The sequence below is a fragment of the Stenella coeruleoalba genome (assembly GCF_951394435.1).
Source record: "Stenella coeruleoalba genome assembly, chromosome: X".
Lineage (NCBI taxonomy): Eukaryota > Metazoa > Chordata > Mammalia > Artiodactyla > Delphinidae > Stenella > Stenella coeruleoalba.
In genome coordinates, this window is record NC_137152.1 from 113,508,665 (window position 1) to 113,530,055 (window position 21,391).

Sequence of the window (21,391 nt, forward strand, 5' to 3'; positions counted from 1 at the left end):
ATTTTCTTTTTAAAATTTTATTTATTTATTTTTTGGGCTGCTTTGGGTCTTCATTGCGGTGCGTGGGCTTTCTCTAGTTGCAGCGAGCGGAGGCTTCATGGGCTCTAGGCGCGTGGGCTTCAGTAGTTGTGGCTCGTGGGCTCTAGAGCGCAGGCTCAGTAGTTGTGGCGCACGGGCTTAGTTTCTCTGCAGCATGTAGGATCATCCCAGACCAGGGATCGAACCCACGTCCCCTGAATTGGCAGGTGGATTCTTAACCACTGTGCCACCAGGGAAGTCCCTGTTGCCTTATTTTTAAACTGTAAATTAGATTATAAGTTCCATAAGGACACGAACCACTTCTGTTTTTATTTACTACACTATCCTCTTTGCTTAGCATAGTGCCTGGCCAGTCATAAAAGGTCAAAAGGTGCTGAGTGTTTATTTTTAAATATTTTGAAGTAGACATGAGTTAAAGCATACGTAGCTCTCCCATAAATGTAGTCTTCAAATGTTCTTGACTACCAGCCTGACAATAATGTAAGCTTCTACTTATGGGGATATAAACCAATGCATATTTCAGCAAGCTTTTAATTGCTTTCCTAGAAGGATTACCATTCCTCCTTTCCACTACGAGTTTTTAGTTGCTTACAACCTGGTGGAATTTGAATGACTCCTATTGGTATGATGGACCAAGGGCAACTTTTACAAGGATGTCTCAAATGCAGGTTCATATGGGCATATACAATTCAAAATAAATGATGATTATGTTTTGGGGCATGCCAACTGGCCTCCCAGGACCTCAAACCCAAAGATCAAAGATTCTTTCATCTCTAAGGTCAAGGTTTCAGTTCATCAATTTGCTTCTGGATTATGTAACCTGAGGTGGCCCTCTAGAACTGTGTGGGCACCAGCCAAACTGGGTACTCCAGAACACTCTGGAGGTATTCAGTAATTCAGACTTTTAAAAATGCTGTTTATAAAAAATGCTGTTTCCTTCGGTATCTTACCTGTGGTGGTGGATATACGAACATACACATGGGACAAAACTGCATAGAAATAAATACACACACACACATACACAAATGAGTACAAGTATACCTGGAGAAATCTGAATAAGATCAGTGGATGTTATCAATGTCAGTACCCTGGTTGTGACGTTACACTACAATTTTGCAAGATGTTACCATAAACTGGGTAAAGGGTACACAGGATCTCTATTATTTCTTACAACTGCATTATCTCAATAAATTTCAATTAAAAAGTGCTGCTTCAACAGAGAAACTAGGATGTTGCAGGATTCAACTGGTTATTTTCTGAAGAAAACAGGAAGGAAGAGGTTGGGGAAATGAGAGAAAGAGAAGTAAAGTAGGAGAGAGTATAAAACCTCACAGTAGGAGAGATTACTAAAAGAACACTGCAATCTCTGAAAATATACACACATATCCTGTCTTCTTCAGGTCACAGCATCAAAGAATAAAAGGTTGTTACAGAACACCCAGTTCAACTGCATTTTAAAGTTCTGGAAAATGAGGCTCAAAAAATAATTTGCCAAATTTTAAAACTTTTAGAAAAAATAATGAGACTACTTTTCCAACTTTGGCATAGGGAAGGATTGCTTAATCAAGACACATAAAGCGGACTTCCCTGGTGGCGCTAGTGGTTGGGAATCTGCCTGCCAATGCAGGGGACACAGGTTCGAGCCCTGGTCTGGGAAGATCCCACATGCCAAAGAGCAACTGAGCCCGTGCGCCACAGCTACTGAACCTGCGCTCTAGAGCCTGCGAGCCACAACTACTGAGCCCACGTGCTACAACTACTGAAGCCCACATGCCTAGAGCCCGTGCTCCACAGTAAGAGAAGCCACCGCAATGAGAAGCCTGCACACCACAACAAAGAGTAGCCCCTGCTTGCCACAACTACAGAAAGCCTACACACAGCAACAAAAACCCAACGCAGGCAAATAATAAATTAATAAATTAAAAAGAGACACATAAAGCAGTAACCATAAAGAAACCAAAAAATTTGACTACATTAAAGCTAAGAACTTCTTTATCAAAAGACATATATAAATATATGCGAAGCCACAAATTAAGTTATTTGCAAAAATATAACCAACAAAGGATTAATCTCCTGAATATGAAAAGGACTCATAATTATAAATCAGTATGAGAAAGATAAACCAACAGAAAACAGTTAAAAGACATGAACAAGTATTTCAGAGGGGAAACATAAATGGCCCATAAACGTATGCAAAGATGTTTAACCTCATTAGTAATCAGAGAAGCAACAAAATGTAAGTCAATATCAAGGGCAAGTATATGAAGCAACGAGAACTCATACATTGCTAGTGGGAGTGCATATTGGTAGAACCACTTTGGAAAACAATTTAATCTCTTCTTGTAAAGTTGCACATTTCAAGAGTTGTTATGTGTATTTGTTTTCCTATACATATGCCTGAGTGTGTGTTTGTATATGTATATGTGTATCCTACACGCACTGGGGGGGAACCCCTTTTATAAATATACACTAAAAGACACATTTTCTGGTCATACAGAAAAAAAAAAAACCCTGCAAATAACCTATAGGTCCATTGACAGAAGAATTTTTATACATATAAATATACACTAAAAGACACATTTTCTGGTCATACAGAAAAAAAAAAAACCCTGCAAATAACCTATAGGTCCATTGACAGAAGAATGGGTAAATTCTAGTATATTCCCAAAGTAAAATATTATTCAGCAGTGACAATGAATCAACTATAGCTACATAAAACCTTATGAAGTGGGCTTCCCTGGTGGCGCAGTGGTTGAGAGTCTGCCTGCCGATGCAGGGGACACGGGTTCGTGCCCCGGTCCGGGAGGATCCCACATGCCACTGAGCGGCTGGGCCCATGAGCCATGGCCGCTGAGCCTGCGCGTCCGGAGCCTGTGCTCCACAGCGGGAGAGGCCACAACAGTGAGAGGCCCGCGAACCGCAAAAAAAAAAAAAAAAAAAAACACCTTATGAAGAATCTTAGCAATTTAATATTGAATAAGAATAAAAACCCAGTATACTATTTCTATAAGCTCAAGAAAACTAATATATTATCTAAATTTGCATATATATGTGTTAAAACTATTTTTTAAAGCAACAGAATGATTCACAGAAATAAGGTTAATAGTTACAGGGTTGTGGGGAGACGGGGATGAGATAAGAAAGGAGCACACAGGTAGAATTATATTGGTAATGGTTTAATTCTGAAGTTGGGGTGCAGGTACGTGAGTGGTCATTTTATTATGCATATATTTAACACGTGTCCTTCTATATGCACTGAATATTACATTTGTAAAACAATGTATTTAAAAACGAAGTGATTTTCCTAAGGCTACAGTGCTGGTTAGTGGAGGCACCATAACAGAGAAGTTTCCAGTCCCATACCTCAAAAAACTTCCACAACGCTAGGTATATATTAGGAACAAAAGAGACATTTGTTGATACAACATGAATTTCATGACTATGTAAAATATTAATTCCAAACATGGATTCTATAAATCCATTAGTATGTCTTTTGGTTTGATTTCACTTTGATTAAACTGCCTTCATTAGTATGTTTGATTAGTACGTCTAAATTTGCACAATATTTTAATTACACTGCTTCACATTTCAAAACACGGATATATATTCTACCGACACTTTTCATCAAACTGGTTCTCAAATATGTACATATGAATTTTCTTCTTATTGCCCCTACTGTGTCCTAGCAGCTGTGACTCAGCCAACCCAAGTGCTGCCTCTCTATCTACCATTGTGCAGCTAACGGTGTTCAGGAGTAGAGATGAGTAAGAGTGTCTTTGGGAACTAACGTCAGGTGGCCACTGGCACAGACAGTGCTGCTGCTCCCCAGGAAGCCTGCCCATCGTATTTCAGTACCACCAAAAACGCTCTCCTCCATTAGAGCTGTTAGCTAAGAGGTTAATCAGAGTTAAGTTCATTTCTAGAACACAGTACTAACAGAGGCATGCGTCTACATTTGATCCCCCAATCACTCAGGTCAGTGTAAAACGAAAACTACAACCACTTTTAAAAGCCCATTAAAGTCTGTCATTATTTCCATCCGAAGTACAGACAATTTAGTTCACACTCATTACTGTTAAAGGAGAAATGAAATTCGGGGTAGAGTATAGTCAAATGAGCAACCAAGAGATGGAGACCTCCCTCCCTTCCTCCCTCCTTACAAAAAAAAAAAAAGAGACAGATGAAGACCCAAAGAGTAACAGAGATAAACAACCCAATAGAAAATAGTCAAGCCGCAGAGCGGCTGGGCCTGTGAGCCATGGCCGCTGACTGAGCCTGCGCGTCCGGAGCCTGTGCTCCGTGGCAGGAGAGGCAACAGTGAGAGGCCCGTGTGCCGCCAAAAAAAAAAAAAAAGTCAAAAATCAACTACACTCCAATAAAAATTAATTAAAAAAAGAAAAGAAAATAGTCAAAAAATTCCACTGCTAGACTATGAAGCCTAAACATTTATACGAAATTATAAAGCTGGGAGAGAACTTAAATATTGATGACCCAGGAGCCCTTGCAGTTCAAAGAGGAAACTGAGGACATACGTTACAGAGCTGAGCCTGGAATTCCTATTTCTGAACTCCCATTCACTGAATAATCTTGGACAAGCCATTTGCCCTCTTTCTGTACATTTCTTCAGCTGTAAAATGAAGAGGCTGGACAATTAAAAGGTCTCTAAGATCTTTTACCACTTCTAGGACTTCAATGAGCCTTACAGACCATGTAGCAGTCGAAACCCTTCATTTTACAGATGGTAAGGTTAGCAGACTACAGTTACTTATGGTAAAATCTTCCATTCCTGGTCTATACACAGTTTATATTCGTTCATTCATCTTCACATGATTCTAGGACATAAGTGTGATGGTTAATTTTATGTGTCATCTTGACTGTGCCACATACTGACCAGATATTTGGTCAGACATTCTGTGTTTGTCTGTGAGGGTATTCCTGGATGAGATTAACATCTGAATTGGTAAACAGAGTAAAGCAAATTGCCCTCAATAATGTGAGTGGACCTCATTCAACCAGTTGAAGTCCTAAATAAAACAAAAAGACCGAGACTTCCCTGGTGGCGCGGTGGTTAAGAATCCGCCTGCCAGTGCAGGGGACACAGGTTCGATCCCTGGTCCGGAAAGATCCCACATGCCGCGAAGCAACTAAGCCCGTGCGCCACAAATACTGAGCCTGCACTATAGAGCCCATGTGCCTAGAACCCGTGCTCTGCAACGAGAAGCCACTGCAATGAGAAGCCTGCGCACCACAACAAAGAGTAGCCCCTGCTCGACGCAACTAGAGAAAGCCTGCATGCAGCAACAAGGACCCAACACAGCCAAAAAAGGAAGGAAGAAAGAAAGAAAGGAAGGAAGGAAGAAAGGCTGACCTTCCCTGGAGTAAGAGGCAACTCCTCCTGCCTAATGGCCTTTAAGCTGGGACACTGGTTTAACTGGCCTCAGGACTTGAACTGAAGCACTGGCTCCTCCTGGGTATCAAGCGTAACACTAGCCTTTGGACTGGAACTTATACCATCAGCTCTCCAGGTTCTCTGGCCGTCCCACTCAGACTGGAACTTCACCATTGGTCTCCTGGTCTCCAGCTTGCTGACTCCAGGTCTTGGGACTTCTCAGCCTCCATAATCATGTGAGCCAATTCCTTGCAAACCTTGTAAGCCAATTCCTTGCAAGTTTCTTTATATGTGTATGTATGTGTGTGTGTGTAAATATGTGTATACATATATATATATGAAGAAATTTATTTAAATATTTACATGTAAATAATATTAACTGGGCTTCCCTGGTGGTGCAGCGGTTGAGAACACGGGTTCAAGCCCTGGTCTGGGAAGATCCCACATGCCGTGGAGCAACTAAGCCCGTGCGCCACAACTACTGAGCCTGAGCTCTAGAGCCCGCGAGACACAACTACTGAGCCCATGTGCCACAACTACTGAAGCCTGCGTGCCTAGAGCCCTGCTCCGCAACAAGAGAAGCCACCACAATGAGAAGCCTGTGCACCGCTACGAAGAGTAGCCCAAGCTCGCCACAACTAGAGAAAGCCCGCGTGCAGCAACAAAGACCCAATACAGCCAAAAATAAATTAATTAAATAAATTAATTAAAAATAAATAAATAATATTAACCATTAGTAGTTGTGGCACACGGGCATAGTTGCTCCCGGCATGTGGGATCTTCCCAGACCAGGGCTCGAACCTGTGTCCCCTGCATTGGCAGGCGGATTCTTAACCACTGCACCACCAGGGAAGTCCCTACATGTAAATAATATTAAAATAATAAATATATAGGTATTTACACACACACAAAGACACTGTTGGTTGTTTCTTTGGAGAACCCTGACTAATACAATAAGCAAATGTGTATAATGAATTAATGCTTATAAAGCACTTAAAACAGTGTCAGGAATTTACTACTCTGGTTTTAGCTGTTATTATAATGGTAAGAAGGCAAAGACAATTTACAACTAAAACAATTCCATAAACCTGCAGAGTATCAATGGAGTCATAGATCAGTAATTCAAGGCACTGAATGGAATAGTTATTTTTGTACACAGCCTAACAGAACACAAATGCTTACACTGAAGGTAAAATGAAAAAAAAAAAAGATAAAAAAGAAAACTCATTTTGAATTTTGATCCATGTAAAATAAAAAGATTATTTCCATCTTCATGTATTAAGGGCTTAAATGAGACCCTTACCACTATCATTTCTGACTATCTGGTACCCAGCAAAACTGCAATAAACTCACAAAAACAGTAACATTGAAAGTACTTACTCCTCTATATAACCATTTTTTAAATTTAAAAAACAAGTATTTGTAAAATAGCTAGACTAAAAAGTTATCAAGACTTACAAAATGAAACAAGCACTTTAATCAGTAAATACGTCATTTCTTATTTATAGTGAAGTACTTTTATTGTATGTATGTATTATTATTATTATTTTGGCCTCAGCGCAGGGCTTGTGGGATCTTAGTTCCCTGACCAGGGATTGAACCTGGGCCCTGGCAGTGAAAGCGTCAAGTCCTAACCATTGGACCACCAGGGAATTCCCGAAGTGAGTACTTTTAAAGTATAATAGCAGACTTCAAGAAAGTCAATGTTGTAAATGTGTGTACAACAGTGATGCTCATAAATATAAAGTTATTCATTAAGTACATCAGAGACCATTAAATACTTAAAAATAATGAAAAAGAGATATTATATTGTATGTATTCAAAACACAGCATGCTAGAGGAAATGACTTCATTTCTAAAATATGAGTAGAGATCTTTTTTTTTAACTGAACACAACAGTGATGCCTAAAGACTGAACAATTTGACCTCTCAGTCAAGCTCCCAAACTCTATGATTATAAATGGGAAATAAGATTAAAAATACAGATAGGAATCAAATTTCATTCAGTCAGCAAATATTTATTGAGCATATACTACATGTCAGGCACTGAAGCATTAGCGATAAGCAATAAGCAAAAATGGTTCTTACCTTCATGGAATTTACTACATAGGGGAAAGCTTGATACTATGTAAGTAGCAAAAAAATATAATATGCCAACGTAAAGTCAACTGTGATAAAGAATATAAAAGAAAGGTTCATAGTGCTATGAGAACCTGGGAACCTGCCATTGTCTGAGGGAAGGATACGGGACAGCTTCCTTGGGGAAGTGATAATTAAGCCGATCCCTGAGAGATGAGTAAGAGTTCAGGCAACTGACTAAAATAGAGAAGTTTACCAGACAAGGGAAATGGTATATACAAAGGTCCTTTGGCAAATGTAAGGTAAAAAGTGAGGAAGACTTTTTGCAGTAACAGAAAAATCCATCCTAAAATCCACAAAAAATCTCAGGAGATCCTGGATAGCCAAAACAATCTTGAAAAAGAACAAAGTTGGAGGCCTCATACTTTCTGACTTCAACTTATTACAAAACTATGGTAATCAAAACAGCACAGTACTGGCATAAATGGCATAAAGACCTATAGACTTTTACTGAGTCATAAAAAGGAATGAAGTACTAACACATGCTATGACACGGATAAACCCTGAAAACATGCTAAATGAAAATAAGTCAATCACAAAAGAGCACATATTGCATATAGAGTCGATTTACATGAAAGGCCCAGAATAGGCAAATCCACAGATCTGCAGATTGGTGGTTGCCGGGGCTGAGGAGAGGGATTGGGACTAACAGCTAATAGGTACAGGGTTTCTTTTGGGGGTGATGCAAATATCCTGGAATTAGACTGTGGTGATGGTTGCACAACATAATGAATATACTAAAAACCACTTACCTGTAAACTTTAAAATGGCAAATTTTTTGTCATGTGAATTATATCTCAATTTTAAAAAGTGAAAGAAAAAAAGTGAGGAAGAGTGCAAGCTGATACTGGTCAGGTCTTTATCCAGAGTGTAGTGGAAAGTCACTGAAGGCTTTCAGATATGAATCTGTAAAAGATCCCTCTGATGCTGTGTGGAGGATGGACTGGAGCATGCGGGAGTAGATGAGATTATCTATTGCAATGGTCCGGATAAGTGACAGTGGTAGCTTGGACTTGGATGGTGGTAGGGAAAGCAGAGAAGTGGATGGATTTGAGAGCTCTTTCAGAAACAGAACCTATTGGATTTGCTGAGATTAGATGTAGGAGATAAAGGGAAAGGGGCTATTAAGGATGACTGCTAGGTTTCTAGCTTGAGCTACTGGGTAGAGGATGGTGTCATTTATTCAAAGACAGAAGACTGGAGGAGGAACAAATATGAAAGAGAAGGGATGCTGATGACTTGCACTAGAGTGGCAGTCATGATGATAAAGCAAAGTGGCATCAACAGCTTGTGGTGATGAATTGGTTATGTGGGAATAAGACGCAATTCATGTTCTGGTAAGGCACAATGAAGGTCAAGTCTGAATGTCTATTAAGAGGCATGTTGTTTAGTGACAGGGAAACAGTAGTGTTACTATAAAGAATGTGCTCCTGGACAAAGGCCTGATCCCCGGCTTTTTACAATGACCACCAGTACTCAAGATAATAAACTACCGCATTGTCCCCATGTAGTAAAAGTTTCTGAAAGTGTGTACTTATTATGTAAGCAGGACAACTAAATAAACAGTCATATGATATTACATGAAACAGGGTCATGAAATATTACCCCAAATGTTTATTCCATCCCAGTTCCTGTATCGAAATCAGAAGATTGAGGGCCACCACCACTGGAATTATGGATTTCAGAAAAGAGTGTCTACTGGGAGATTCCTATAGCAATTACTGTGGAAACGAAAGCCACCTTACGTCTGCTTTCATTGCTCCCTTTCTAAAAGTCTAAATTTCACCACGGCAAACATAAGCCATTGAAGATTAAGGTTTCTGTCTCTCTGCTACATTTAGAGTTGGAACCTAAGTCCTCTAAATTGACTGGTTCCCCTGCTCTAAGTGCCATAAGCAATAACTCGGCTTGATTGCTCAGGTAAATGCCTCCTCCTGTAATGAGGTTGCCGATCCCTAGAATCCCATAAACTTCAATTCCTTGGGTTCCCTACCACCTCGTTCACATGCTACCTCCTCTACAAATCCCTCCTCCTCCACCCACTGCTTCCAGAGATTTGGTGCCCTCCTCTGAATGCCTGCGGCACTTACTGGGTGTGCCTTCAAGAAGAGAGCAGTGATGACCTACTGCCTTGTGAGGAGGTTGGCCCTGTGTGTGGTCTTCTATCTCTAATAGACTGCAAGCTACTGGAGAGCAAGGCTGTGCCTTACATACCTCTATAGCAACCAAGCAGGGCAGGAGTGTTCAAAAGAAGCTTTTGATTCATATGGATGTTTTCAGAAAAGAAGCCAAAGTAAATTGTGCACTATATTATAGATCCCTTAATCCATATTACTGCAAACGACATTAATTGTGAAGCTTAAAGAACAGCCCCAACTGCTTACACAACAGGTGTAACTTACATAATCTGCTCTACCCAGCTGTTACTTATTTGTGACAGTTCCCTCCTGGCTTCTGCTCCCCGTTGATCTGCAGGATTACTGCATCTTCCAGTATGGTTTCCTGATTTACTCTTTGTCCAAAAACATAAAAGAATTATTAATTTTCCTTTTTGATAACAGTTTTCAAAAAAAGGCTGAAACTTAAGAATAACCAGAGAGATATCTCTGGGGTTTTCCATGACCATAGAACTCAAAGAACAATCCTGAAGTTAAACAGTATTTATAAATATTTCCATAAAATTCATTCATTAGCCCAAGAATTTTGTTTTCCTTTTGGCAACTTTTCCTATATAATCATCCTTAACTAAATACTCTTCAGTATGCCCGCTCTTTGGAATTATGTTACCCAAAAGGACTTTTAAAATCAGCTGCCTATGAGCTAACACCTAGCCATGTATAGAATGGAATGAATTAATGATGCAAGTGAGTGTTGGGACTATGGGTAATTGGATGGAACAAGGAGGAGTGGGGGCGGTGATGAAAGTACCAAAGTCAGAAAAAATGAAAATCCACGAACTCTGTGATGCTCCAGAGAGGAAACCAGCAAGTGTTGACGCTAAACTGGCAGAAACATCAATACTTCCTGGCTCCCCCACTGGGTGCATCAATTTACCACCGGCAGGCTGCTCTTCTGCTGCAAGTGACAAATAGTGAATGCATTCAACAATATGAAAAGGAATGACCCATAATCCAGAAGCATGGTATGTGCAGCAATGAAAAAAAGGTGGTGATTGCTGGGAGTCTCAGACTCAGTTCTGCTGCTTGATTAGCTTAATGACCGAGGACAAGTCACTTCCATTCACTGAAAAATACCAGGATTTCCTAACAACATGTAGGAAAAAGTTAACAGAGCAGGTCTGAGACTGACTGCTATTCTTTTTTAAAAAATAAATAAATTTATTTATTTATTTATTTATGGCTGTGTTGGGTCTTCAATGCTGTGTACGGAGTTCAGTAGTTGTGGCACACGGGCTCAGTAGCTGTGGCTTGCGGGCTCGAGAGCACAGGCTCAGTAGTTGTGGCACTCGGGATTAGTAGCTCCGCAGCATGTGGGATCTCCCCAGACCAGGGCTCAAACCCACGTCCCCCGCACTGGCAGGTGGATTCTTAATCACTATGCCACCAGGTAAGTCTGTGACTGCTATTCTTAAAAAGGTCTGCTTACAAGGTTGGTACCCTTGACACAGACACAGTTGTTATCTGGGGAATTGGGTTTGTGCTAAAGGCATAATCGTTATCAAGAAAACTCCTCTGGGGGGACCTTCCTGGTGGTCCAGTGGTAAAGAATCTGCCTTCCAATGCAGGGGACACAGGTTCGATCGCTGGTCATCAGGGAACTAAGATCCCACATGCCGAGGGGCAACTAAGCCCGCGAGCCACAACTACTGAGCTTGCGCGTCTCAACAAGAGAGTCCTCATGCCGCAAACTACAGAGCCTATGCCCTCTGGAACCCACGCGCCACAACTAGAGAGAAAAAACCCGCACACCACAACTAGAGAGAAGTCTGCGCACCACAAGGAAGAGCCCGCGGTGCAACAAAAGATAACGCATGCCGCAACAAAGCTCCCCTGCCCAACCGCGTATTGCAACTAACACCCGATGCAGCCACCCCCCAAAAAAAACCTGCTGATTTTTTCAATACCGACATGAAAAAGAGACTAGGAAAATACAGCCACCGTAATGCTTTAAGACAGCATATAATGGAGGAGTCTAAAAAAATACACGGCATCTGCTTGAACAGGGTAGTCTTCACCAATCCTCCCATATTCTATTAAATAAATATGGGGCAAAAAACTGATGACAATCTGTATTTCACAAATACATATTAACCTCCCAAATCTGGATATCCACGGTCCAACATTATCTATAAACCTCAGATAATCAAGAAGTCAGCCGAACCAGCAATCCCTCCATACACGGCAGTAATTGAGGGGTTGTCTGCCAGTGTGCTGGCACAGGGCACCCTTCGCCCATATCTGCAGTGCTGATTACTCATTCATCATTAAACTGCGGTAGTGTTAACATATGCTGCAGTCGTGCTAATGTTTGTTTAACAATCACCACTGATCTACCTTTATCCCAGGCCAGGAAGGTAAGTGTTAAGTGAACGGAAATAAACTTGAAAACAGCACCTACTTCACTTGTGGAAGCCTCGAACCTCACTCCTCCCAACCTGAAAATTCCTCCCAATCTCAAGAATTCCAGATGCAAAAGATTATTCCATATAAAGCACTAGATGTAGAGGAAACCCCACCACCTTGAGGGGAAAAAAAAAGTGTTTTTATTTTGTGTCCCACGCTTTCACCTCTTTGGGAGAACTGATCAACCAGGTTAGACAAGCAGTCAGCTTTAATGATTTTTTTCCATCACTCAACAAACCAGTATTTGAATTCACTCATGGGCTAGTTCTCTGCACATCATCCAGACACAGGGATGTTAGTTATGGTTCTCCCAGGGCCCACTGGCCATCCTTTACCTCCCAGAACCCACTGCCCAGCTGCTCATTTGGACAGTTCCATCAATATGAAAATGGCCAGCTTTACCTGCTCAAATCTCACCTCTGCTAAAAGCTCACTAAGAGCACTGGAAGCTACCTGATTTGTACGCACTCAATATTACCCACTAAAGGTTTGAATTACGAACAATAATCATAAACAGAAGGAGCAAACGGTAAACCCTTATAGAAGGTATTTAGAAGATTCAGAGTTTTATGTTGCTTAATCAGTAAAAGCCAGATCAGGAAAAAAAAGGAAAAAACTTGTGTTCAGGTTATTTAATATTTATTTCAAGTAATAGTGATTCATTTCTAAATAGGTTTCCCACTTTACACAGGATAGGACTAACATCTATTTGCAAAAAAGCAGTTTGCCATGTATAGGTCATATTGAAGGTGTCAAATGCAACAAATTCCTTTTCATCTGAAATCCAGACAACCAGAAAACATCTGAGATTGCTCACTTTATTTCTGGTAGAAAGGCAAATGACAAGTAAGTACACAACAGTAACTAATTCACAAAAACTCAAGTTGCGTGGAGCAGTCACCGTGTCCTCTGAGCCGTGTATGTAATGACATTAATCTCAGGAAGACAGGGAGTTTGTCTGGCTCACCAATGTGTCCCAGGGCCCACCACAGTGCCCAGTACATAACAGATGCTCAGTGAATATTTGTTGAATGAAATAATGCTCTCCAAGATCATAAGATGGTGTAATCATCTAAGAGATGGTCAGTATAGTTTTGTCGTTAGATAGACTTATTCTAATACTTTAAAAATTGGTAATCAGTATATAGTAGACCCCAATGTTTAGGTTCTGATCATAGTTCCTATGTCGGGGGTGGTCCCTACACCAACAAGCAATTCTCAGACACCAGCTGGGTGTCCCATAATTCACCTCAATTCTGACACTATCTACCCAGAGGCAGCATCAGCTACCCCAGGTTAAGCACTCAATCCTACAAGACTACCCCCATAACCATCCCCTCCCCACCACTTCAGATACCAGTAGCAAGGCCAGGTGATCACCTGTATTTCTGACCAACTGACTACAAACTGGGGGTTCCAACAACCCCCGCCTGGGGTTTCAGACACCAGCCTCAAGGCCAGGTTGTTACCTGTACTTCTGACCGACTGGCTATAGATCAGGTTCCCAAAACTTCCTCCTTTGGTTTGATTATTTTGCTAGAGAGGCTCACAAAACTCAGAGAAACATTTTACTTACTAGATTAACGGTTCATTATAAAAGGAACTGCCAAACAGAGAAGATGCATAGGGCAAGGAATGGGAAAGGGCGCAGAGTTTCCATGCCCTCTCCAGGCGCGCCACTGTCCCCAAAATCTCCACGAGTTCACCAACCTGGAAGCTCTCCAAACCCTGTCTTTTTGGGGTTTTGTGGAGGCTTCATTACATAGGCATGATTGACTAACCCATTGGCCACTGGTGATTAAACTCAATCGCCAGGCCCTCTCCCTTCCCCAGAAATCAGGGGAGTGGGACTGAAAGTTCCAACCCTCTAATCAAAGGGTTGGTTCCTCTGGTAACCAGCCCCCAACTTAAGGTGCTTTTCCAATTCACCTAATTAACATAATAAAAGACACCTTTATTGCTCTCAGTGTTGGAAATTCAGAGGGTTTTAGGAGCTCTGGGCCAGAAACAAAGACAAAATATACATATATTTGTTATTATAAATCACAAATATCACACCCAATTAACTAGAACTCATCATTCTTTTCTTTTTTTTTTTTTTTTTTTTTGCGGTACGCAGGCCTCTCCCTGTTGTGGCCTCTTCCGTTGCGGAGCACAGGCTCCGGATGTGCGGGCTCAGTGGCCATGGCTCATGGGCCCAGCCGCTCCGCGGCATGTGGGATCTTCCCGGACCGGGGCACGAACCCGTGTCCCCCGCATCGGCAGGCGGACCCTCAACCTCTGCGCCACCGGGGAAGCCCGAACTCCTCATTCTTTTATCGTTCTTCATAAGGAAGAATTTACTATAAATATCACTGTCTATAACTGGAAGCTATTATTTATGTGAAACATATAAAAATTGTTCATTCAAATATTTATCAAACACCTACTATGCACCAGGCACTGTGCCAACTGTCCTTGCCCCCAGCAGCTTTCACAGTCTAGGGCAGTCTTTCTCAACTATAATTCCTCATCTCAAGATGCACGCAGAGGAGATGAGTATTACAAACAATGGATTCCCTAGGGCATTAGGGGTTGGTTCTCTCCCAGCGGAGGAAGACTAATGTAAGGTACCACATAAGTTAAAAGGAAATTACAATATAATATGATAATAAAAGGTTGCTTTTAGTAGGGACAAATTCACCTGTTAAACCCAGCCACGTATGAACTACCTGGTAGGAGCCAAGATGCACACAGGCTATTTGTAATGCTTGTGTAAATGCAAAAATATTGCAATACATACATTTAGATAAATTTCTAAACACAATAAAATAAACTCATCAATATTTTCCATGCTCAGCAAAGTCAGGCCAAGGATTTCAGTAAGGTGAAACAGAGAAAAAAAGTCTAATTACCCTGATAATGATAATTCAAGGAGAAAACAAAAAACCTTGCTCCTAAAAAAAAAAAATTACCTGAATTTTATTAATTGCCTTCATATATTGCTTCACTAGACTGGCCTTGCCTTGGACTTGAGGCAGGAGAGAGATGGGCCCCAGACTGAGCAGCTGGAGTTTGTCCCCTGTGGACAGATACTCCCAGACAAAGAGAATACCGAGAACAGAGAGGAGCTGAGCCCTGCCCAGAGAAAAGATAAAGAGACTACATATTCCTCATTCTCCGGATTAAGAAGACCTTCCTGACTACACAGAAAGGCTCCTTGGAGGTCAAAAGGGAGGGGGCGCCACCGCACACTAGGTGATGTCAACCCACCCATAGGCCTCTGTGCTGGGATCCATCTTGGCTAAGAGATGCATGCACACACATCGGCGGACCCTGAGATAAACCAAATACGGACTCAGAACCAGGCAAAGTCATGGGACTTCCCTGGCGGTCAAGTGGTTTAGACTCACGCTTCCACTGCAGGAGGCACAGGTTTGATCCCTGGTTGGGGAACTAAGATCCCACATGCCGTGCGGTGTGGCTAAATAAATAAATAAATTAAATTCATTAAAAAAAAAAAAGAATCAGGCAAAGGAGGATGATTGGCCAAGGGAAACCTGGAAGAAACACCCCATATAAGTGATTCAAACTACCACGAGGGCACGACTCTCTCTGAGCCCTCTTTCCTCCTAATAAACACTTGTTTTACTACTTTCCGTCTCTTTTTGGGAATTCATTTCTACAAAGCCAACGGGCCAAGTCCTTGTCACTGGCCACTAGCCCTGGTGGTCTAGTGGCTAGGATTCAGCGCTCTCACTGCCGTGACCTCACTTCAATCTCTGGCAGGGGAACCTAAATCCTGCTTCAAGCCGCTGTAGGCCGAGGCCACCCGAGATCAGACTCAAAGTAGTAAACTAGCTACCTATTTTGAATATTTTTGGTCTTATTTTGAATTTTCATTATACCTTATGCAGTCTAATTTCTTTCCAGTCCTGGGCCTCTTTTGACAGATATAAAATTTTCTATGTGATATCATTACTATATGCTGCATGATTTATGGAACCAAAGCAGTTTAAGAGCTTCTAGAATCTGAGATATAATTTTTTTCCAGTATTTCAACTCAAAACTTAAGCTTCTGTATGTCAATGATCCAGAAATTCATATCCGTTTAATATCAGTCTCTGACAAGCTAATTAGACCGCATCCACTTGGCCAAGCCCCCTGATCTACTTTATCAAGGAATGTTTTATTTTGAATCATTAGCATGAAATAATTTACTAAGTTAAATGGGGGGAATTCTCATCGTTTAGACTCTCATTAAACCTTTAAACCCATGTGAAAATGCTATTGTAATCACTAGGAATGTTATGAAGGGTAAAAGACAAAATAACATAAAAGTCCCTGACCCTTAAGTCTCAACTAGCCCAGACTTCCAATTAAACATGCTTTTAGGGACTTCCCTGGTGGCGCAGTGGTCAAGAATCCGCCTGCCAATGCAGGGGACACGGGTTTGAGCCCTGGTCCAGGAAGATCCCACATGCCGCGGAGCAACTAAGCCCAGTCCGTTCGCCACAACTACTGAGTCTGTGCTCTAGAGCCCGCAAGCCACAACTACTGAAGCCGGTGCGCCTAGAGCCCGTGCTCCGCAACAAGAGAAGCCACCGCAATGAGAAGCCCGCGCATCACAACGAAGATAGCCCCTGCTCGCCGCAACTAGAGAAAGCCCTCGCGCAGCAATGAAAACCCAACGCAGCCAAAAAAAAAAAAACCTTCTAAAAAAAAAAACACGGGCTTCCCTGGTGGCGCAGTGGTTGAGAGTCCGCCTGCCGATGCAGGGGACACGGGTTCGTGCCCCGGTCTGGGAAGATCCCACATGCCGCGGAGCGGCTGGTCCCGTGAGCCATGGCCGCTGAGCCTGCGCGTCCGGAGCCTGTGCTCCGCAACGGGAGAGGCCACAACAGTGAGAGGCCCACGTACTGCAAAAAAAAAAAAAAAAACACATGCTTTTAAAGGAAATAAATTGTATAGACAAAACAACTATTATTTATTTATTGTATTTATGGAGAATGGAAATGTTGACTGGGAACAGGCGGTGCTTTTATTGTACTTGTAGACATCCAATTCTTAAATCTTTTAAGACACCCCCTACATACCTTAATCCGAAAATCCTACACCAAATCCACCAATTTCTTTCTACCTCAAAACTGTCAAAAGGAAAGTCCTAATTCATCAGAAAGGAAAGAAGACAATTTTTAATGGCAAAGACGTCAAGGCCATGTCTTTAAAAAATACAATGAATCACTACTTCGTTTAGCTTGAAACTGCAGAACCTGGGGAAATAATTGGCATTTTTTAGACGATTCAGCAAACACTACTGAGCCATAGAAGTTGATACTACTTCCCATGTCAGGCTTAAAATGTAAAGCCCTGTCCTAACACTTAATATCTAGTTTTCAGTGACCAAGAACTATAAGCAACACCACTGTAATTTACATCACATTCAAAGTCAATTTCACATACATACAGGTACACACACACACAAACACACAATTCTGAAAGGAATTCACAGCCCCATCTCTGAAATATAAAAGCACACAACTTAGACTACATGTACATTGCTGTGCAAGGCCAAGGCCAACCTAAATCTTTAACTGTATCCTTCTAGTGATGTAAATGGGAGTGCCCCTTAATCTCTACCAGGCTAAAGATGAGGACAGTGCTTGGCTCACTGATTAGGGGAGCTACAATTTGCCGCCCCCCCACCACCAAAAATTTTTTTTGAAGTCATTCTTTAGCAATGAGTATTTGATAGCATGTTTCACATTCAGTCCAAGGGTTTGCAGATTAATTCCTTGGCCTAGGACTAGGGATCAGATACAACTCCTGAGAAGCTTTCAATTTACTGCACTGGTACAAATGCTGGAGACTTAACCATAGTCCTGGCTGCGCAGGAAAATGTGAGCAGCTGGGCATTCCAGCCGAAACAATGAGGTCAAAGCTCTTTTCAGTGTGAGCGTAAGTGATTCTCTGCAGAGATCTTGGACGGGGATGCAAAGTACTAGCCTCAAACCTGCAGGCTGGCACCTCAACAACTGCTGCAAATTCTGCTGCATGCCCTAGCTTCCTGGGCCAGCACTGCTTCATTACTAGACTCATAAAACGCAGATCACGCTAAGCAAAAGAAAAGCAAAGGGGGCTTTTAGACTGATACTTGGGTTGTTTGGTTTCAAATGATCTCAATTTTGAGCTAATGAATTTATTATGAACCAGAGACCAGTTGTTTTCCAGTATAAGAGAGCCATTGAAAAGATTATTCTTTTCCCAAATATTACAATTAGTCCTCTTTGTCACCTTTCCCTTTTTGTCACCCCCAAACAACACTCCAGGATCACAAGAATCTATGTGAAATAGAACTATGAAGTACAATGCTCTTTTACCTTCTCAGGCTAAATGTGAGAAACCAATTTCAGTCACTTGCTTTAGCAAAGCATCCAGTACAATCCAATTCCTACGGATTTCAAAATCCTGATATGCACAACCTCTACTGCTCTGTGCCACAGGTAAACCTGCTCCAATTTCATAAGACACGGCTTCTGGGTGAGGTAAACATTTAGAAAAACATTAACATAGCACTATTGTGATAATAACATTCTAAAATGGGATGTACAATTATTTCATTTAGCCAGGGTACATTTGGGAAAGTTTCAAGCGCAGAAAAACATGAGAGTAAATTCATCCGACGCATGAAAAATGCTAGCAACGCTTCGATTTGGAATAATCGCAGGAAAAGAGCCAAACCGACAAGTTCTCAAACAGACATTGGAAGGGGGGGGGGTGGGCGCTCACAGCGCTCAACCATTTTTCCTAAGGACAGAAAAATGAAAATTTACATACGAACCCTTTCTTTCACATCATTGGCAGAAATAAAATCCTATTCCCGCCACCTCATCTTGCAATTAAGGAAGTTGCTACAAATAGCAGCATAGAAGTAAATGGTCCCGGTTTTACTCCATTCTTAAGGTACCCTCCAGGAGTAAACAGATTACTCAAAAAAGTCAGTAGCCAGAAATCGCTTGTCCCGGTGCCAAACTCCCTCGGCAATGAAATTCCCTTTTCTGGGGTTGTGGAAGGGGGTCAACGTGGACGGAGGAGTCCAGCCGCAGCTCCCTTCCTTCTCCCCTGGGTCAATGTCTGGGGTGTTCGGGGCTCGGCGAGGCTTCAGACCCGGCGCTCGGCAGCGGCGGCGCAGCCTCCTCGCGTCTCCACCTCCACCCGACCCACCCTGACGATCACCCTCGCTTTTATTATACCCTCAAGGTGAGAGGCTTAGGCTGGGTCTCCAAAGTTTGCCCGGCCTCGGGTCAGCAGCCGGCCGAGCCCCGGGCAAGGCTGAGGCCGGCCCCAGCCTCTCACCCTTCAGCCCCCAGGTCCTTTTTGGGCCACGGTGACAGGTCTAGGTTTACCTCCATGTGCTCGTGGCAAAGGAAACAAAAGAAAGCAACCTCCCAGATAATAAAACGCCATCTTCGACTAATTGGCAAACCGAGGGGCCCCTGGGTCGGTCCCTCCACGGGTCCCTCCCCATCCAGCCCGAGGGTGGCCCCCCGTCCGAGGTAGGGTCTGTAACAGCCCCGGGAAGCTCCGGACAAATTGTCCGGGGTCGGGGGCGGGGTGGGGGGCTGCTCCGAGAGCCCTACCTGCCTTCCCACCCTGGCCGCCTGTGCAGCGTGTTTCAGTTAAAATGTAAAAACGGGTGGTGGTGGTGTCTCCCAGAGATGGAGTCATCCCCTCAGAAAATTGTTCTGAGGGACCGGACGAAGGGGCCGGCGAGCAAGCAAACCGGCACGCGTGGAGCCGCAGGGAGTGTACTTACAAAACGGTTAAAGCTCCGGCGGAACATCGCGTCGAAGGCTGCCGGGCGCCGAGCTGGGCTCTACTGGGCTGTCTGAGAAGGTGCCGTCCACAACACACACTGCGGCGTGGGCCGGCGGCGCGAAACGGACGGCGAGGCTGGCTGCCCCGCCACCCGCCCGCCCTCAGCGGCTCTCCTCACTCCCCCCGCCCCCAGGCGCCCTCGCACCCGCGGCCCCCGCCCGCCTCACTCACCGCCCGCCCCCGCCCCGCCCGTCCCGGGGACGGCGGCCCCGCCGTTCCCCCAGCTCCGCCGCCCCGCCGCTCCCGCAGCAGCCCGCGGAGAAAGCGAGCCGAGCGCGCAGGGAAGGGATGGCGGAGGAGCGCTAGGCTCCTCCTGCAGGGAGGGGGGCCGCCCCGATCTCTCCACCAGCGCCAGGTTCGGCACCCCGCCGTCTGCACTCTTCCCCGGCGCGGAGCCACAGCCCGCCCTCCCTGCGGCCAGCCCGCGTGCTTCCGCCCCGCTCGTGGCCACCGGGGACCCTCCCGAGGCGCCCCGCGCCTCACCTCGCCTCAGCCCGAAACTACTCCCCTGGCTTGGGCGGGAGCCACAGCCTGCCCTGCCCCGGCCCTAACTCGTCCGCCGCGCCGCTTCGCTCGCAGCCCCTCCTCAGTCCGCGGCAGCCGCGTCGCCCGCCCGGCGCTTTCGTCTCGCACCCGGGCTGGGGAGCCACGGTGCAGCCTGCCGGCCCGCCCCAAACCCGCCAGACAGCCGGGCTCCCCGCTTCCCGGCGGGGCGGAGCCGGGGTCTGCGCGAGGAGCCGGGACCGGCAGGGCGCTGTAGAGACCCCAGCGCGGGCGGGGCGGAGCGGGGCGGGGCGCGGGCGGGGGGATTAGTTATGAAAGCCGCCCCCTCCTCATCCGGAAAGGCGCGGGTCTCCCCACTACCCTTGCTTCGCTCCGCTCCCACCTACGCGGCTTTCCCTCCTCTGGTTCTTTCTCTCGTCCTGTCTCCCCACCTAAACCGTCTCACTTCCACTTTCTCTATTAGGTTGTAAAGTCAGGCTTTGTGTCGTTGCTGCTGTGCAGCGGGGCGGGATTTCCCTGACAACCCCCCTTCCCCAAACTCCTCCCTCTCGTCCCCACCCCCTCGCTTCTCCCAGAGCAGCCTGGGAGTTGTAGTCCCGCCGCGCCCCTATTCCTCCTAGTACTGCGGGCTGGGAGCTCCCCCACACGCCCGCACGGGATTTGCCCAGAGGGTTGAAGGAGGAAGCGGCTGAGACCGCTGGGCCGAACCGCGGTTCTCAGCTCGGGCTGGAAGTGGAGGCCAGGAGCGCTCGGTAGATTCCCTGCGGTGGGAAATGTGAAAAGGATACGTGAGGCAAAGCCCCGAATGCCCGGAGCCTTCCCTAGGACGCGAAAAATTGTGCACCGGGAAACGCTCTCCACCCTCGGCTCCTAGTTTAGA

The 21,391-nt window shown here is 44.4% G+C and overlaps 1 protein-coding gene across 8 annotated transcripts in view; it reads right to left on the reverse strand.

Moving 5' to 3' along the window:
• Positions 1-20,122, reverse strand: part of ATP11C (ATPase phospholipid transporting 11C (ATP11C blood group)) — a 167,084-nt gene extending 146,962 nt beyond the window's left edge. For 5 of the 8 annotated variants that reach the window (XR_013825638.1, XM_079909975.1, XM_079909971.1 and 2 more), the window contains exon 1: positions 19,946-20,121. Coding sequence is in view for 7 of the 8 variants with exons in the window: in XM_079909975.1 (XP_079766101.1) it covers positions 19,946-19,972 (27 nt within the window). In the remaining variant the exon portion in view is untranslated. Of the gene's footprint in view, positions 1-19,945 lie in introns of all 8 variants that reach the window. The other 3 variants (XM_079909970.1, XM_079909972.1, XM_079909973.1) reach the window with 1 other exon arrangement.
• Between the last annotated feature and the right edge of the window lie 1,269 nt (positions 20,123-21,391).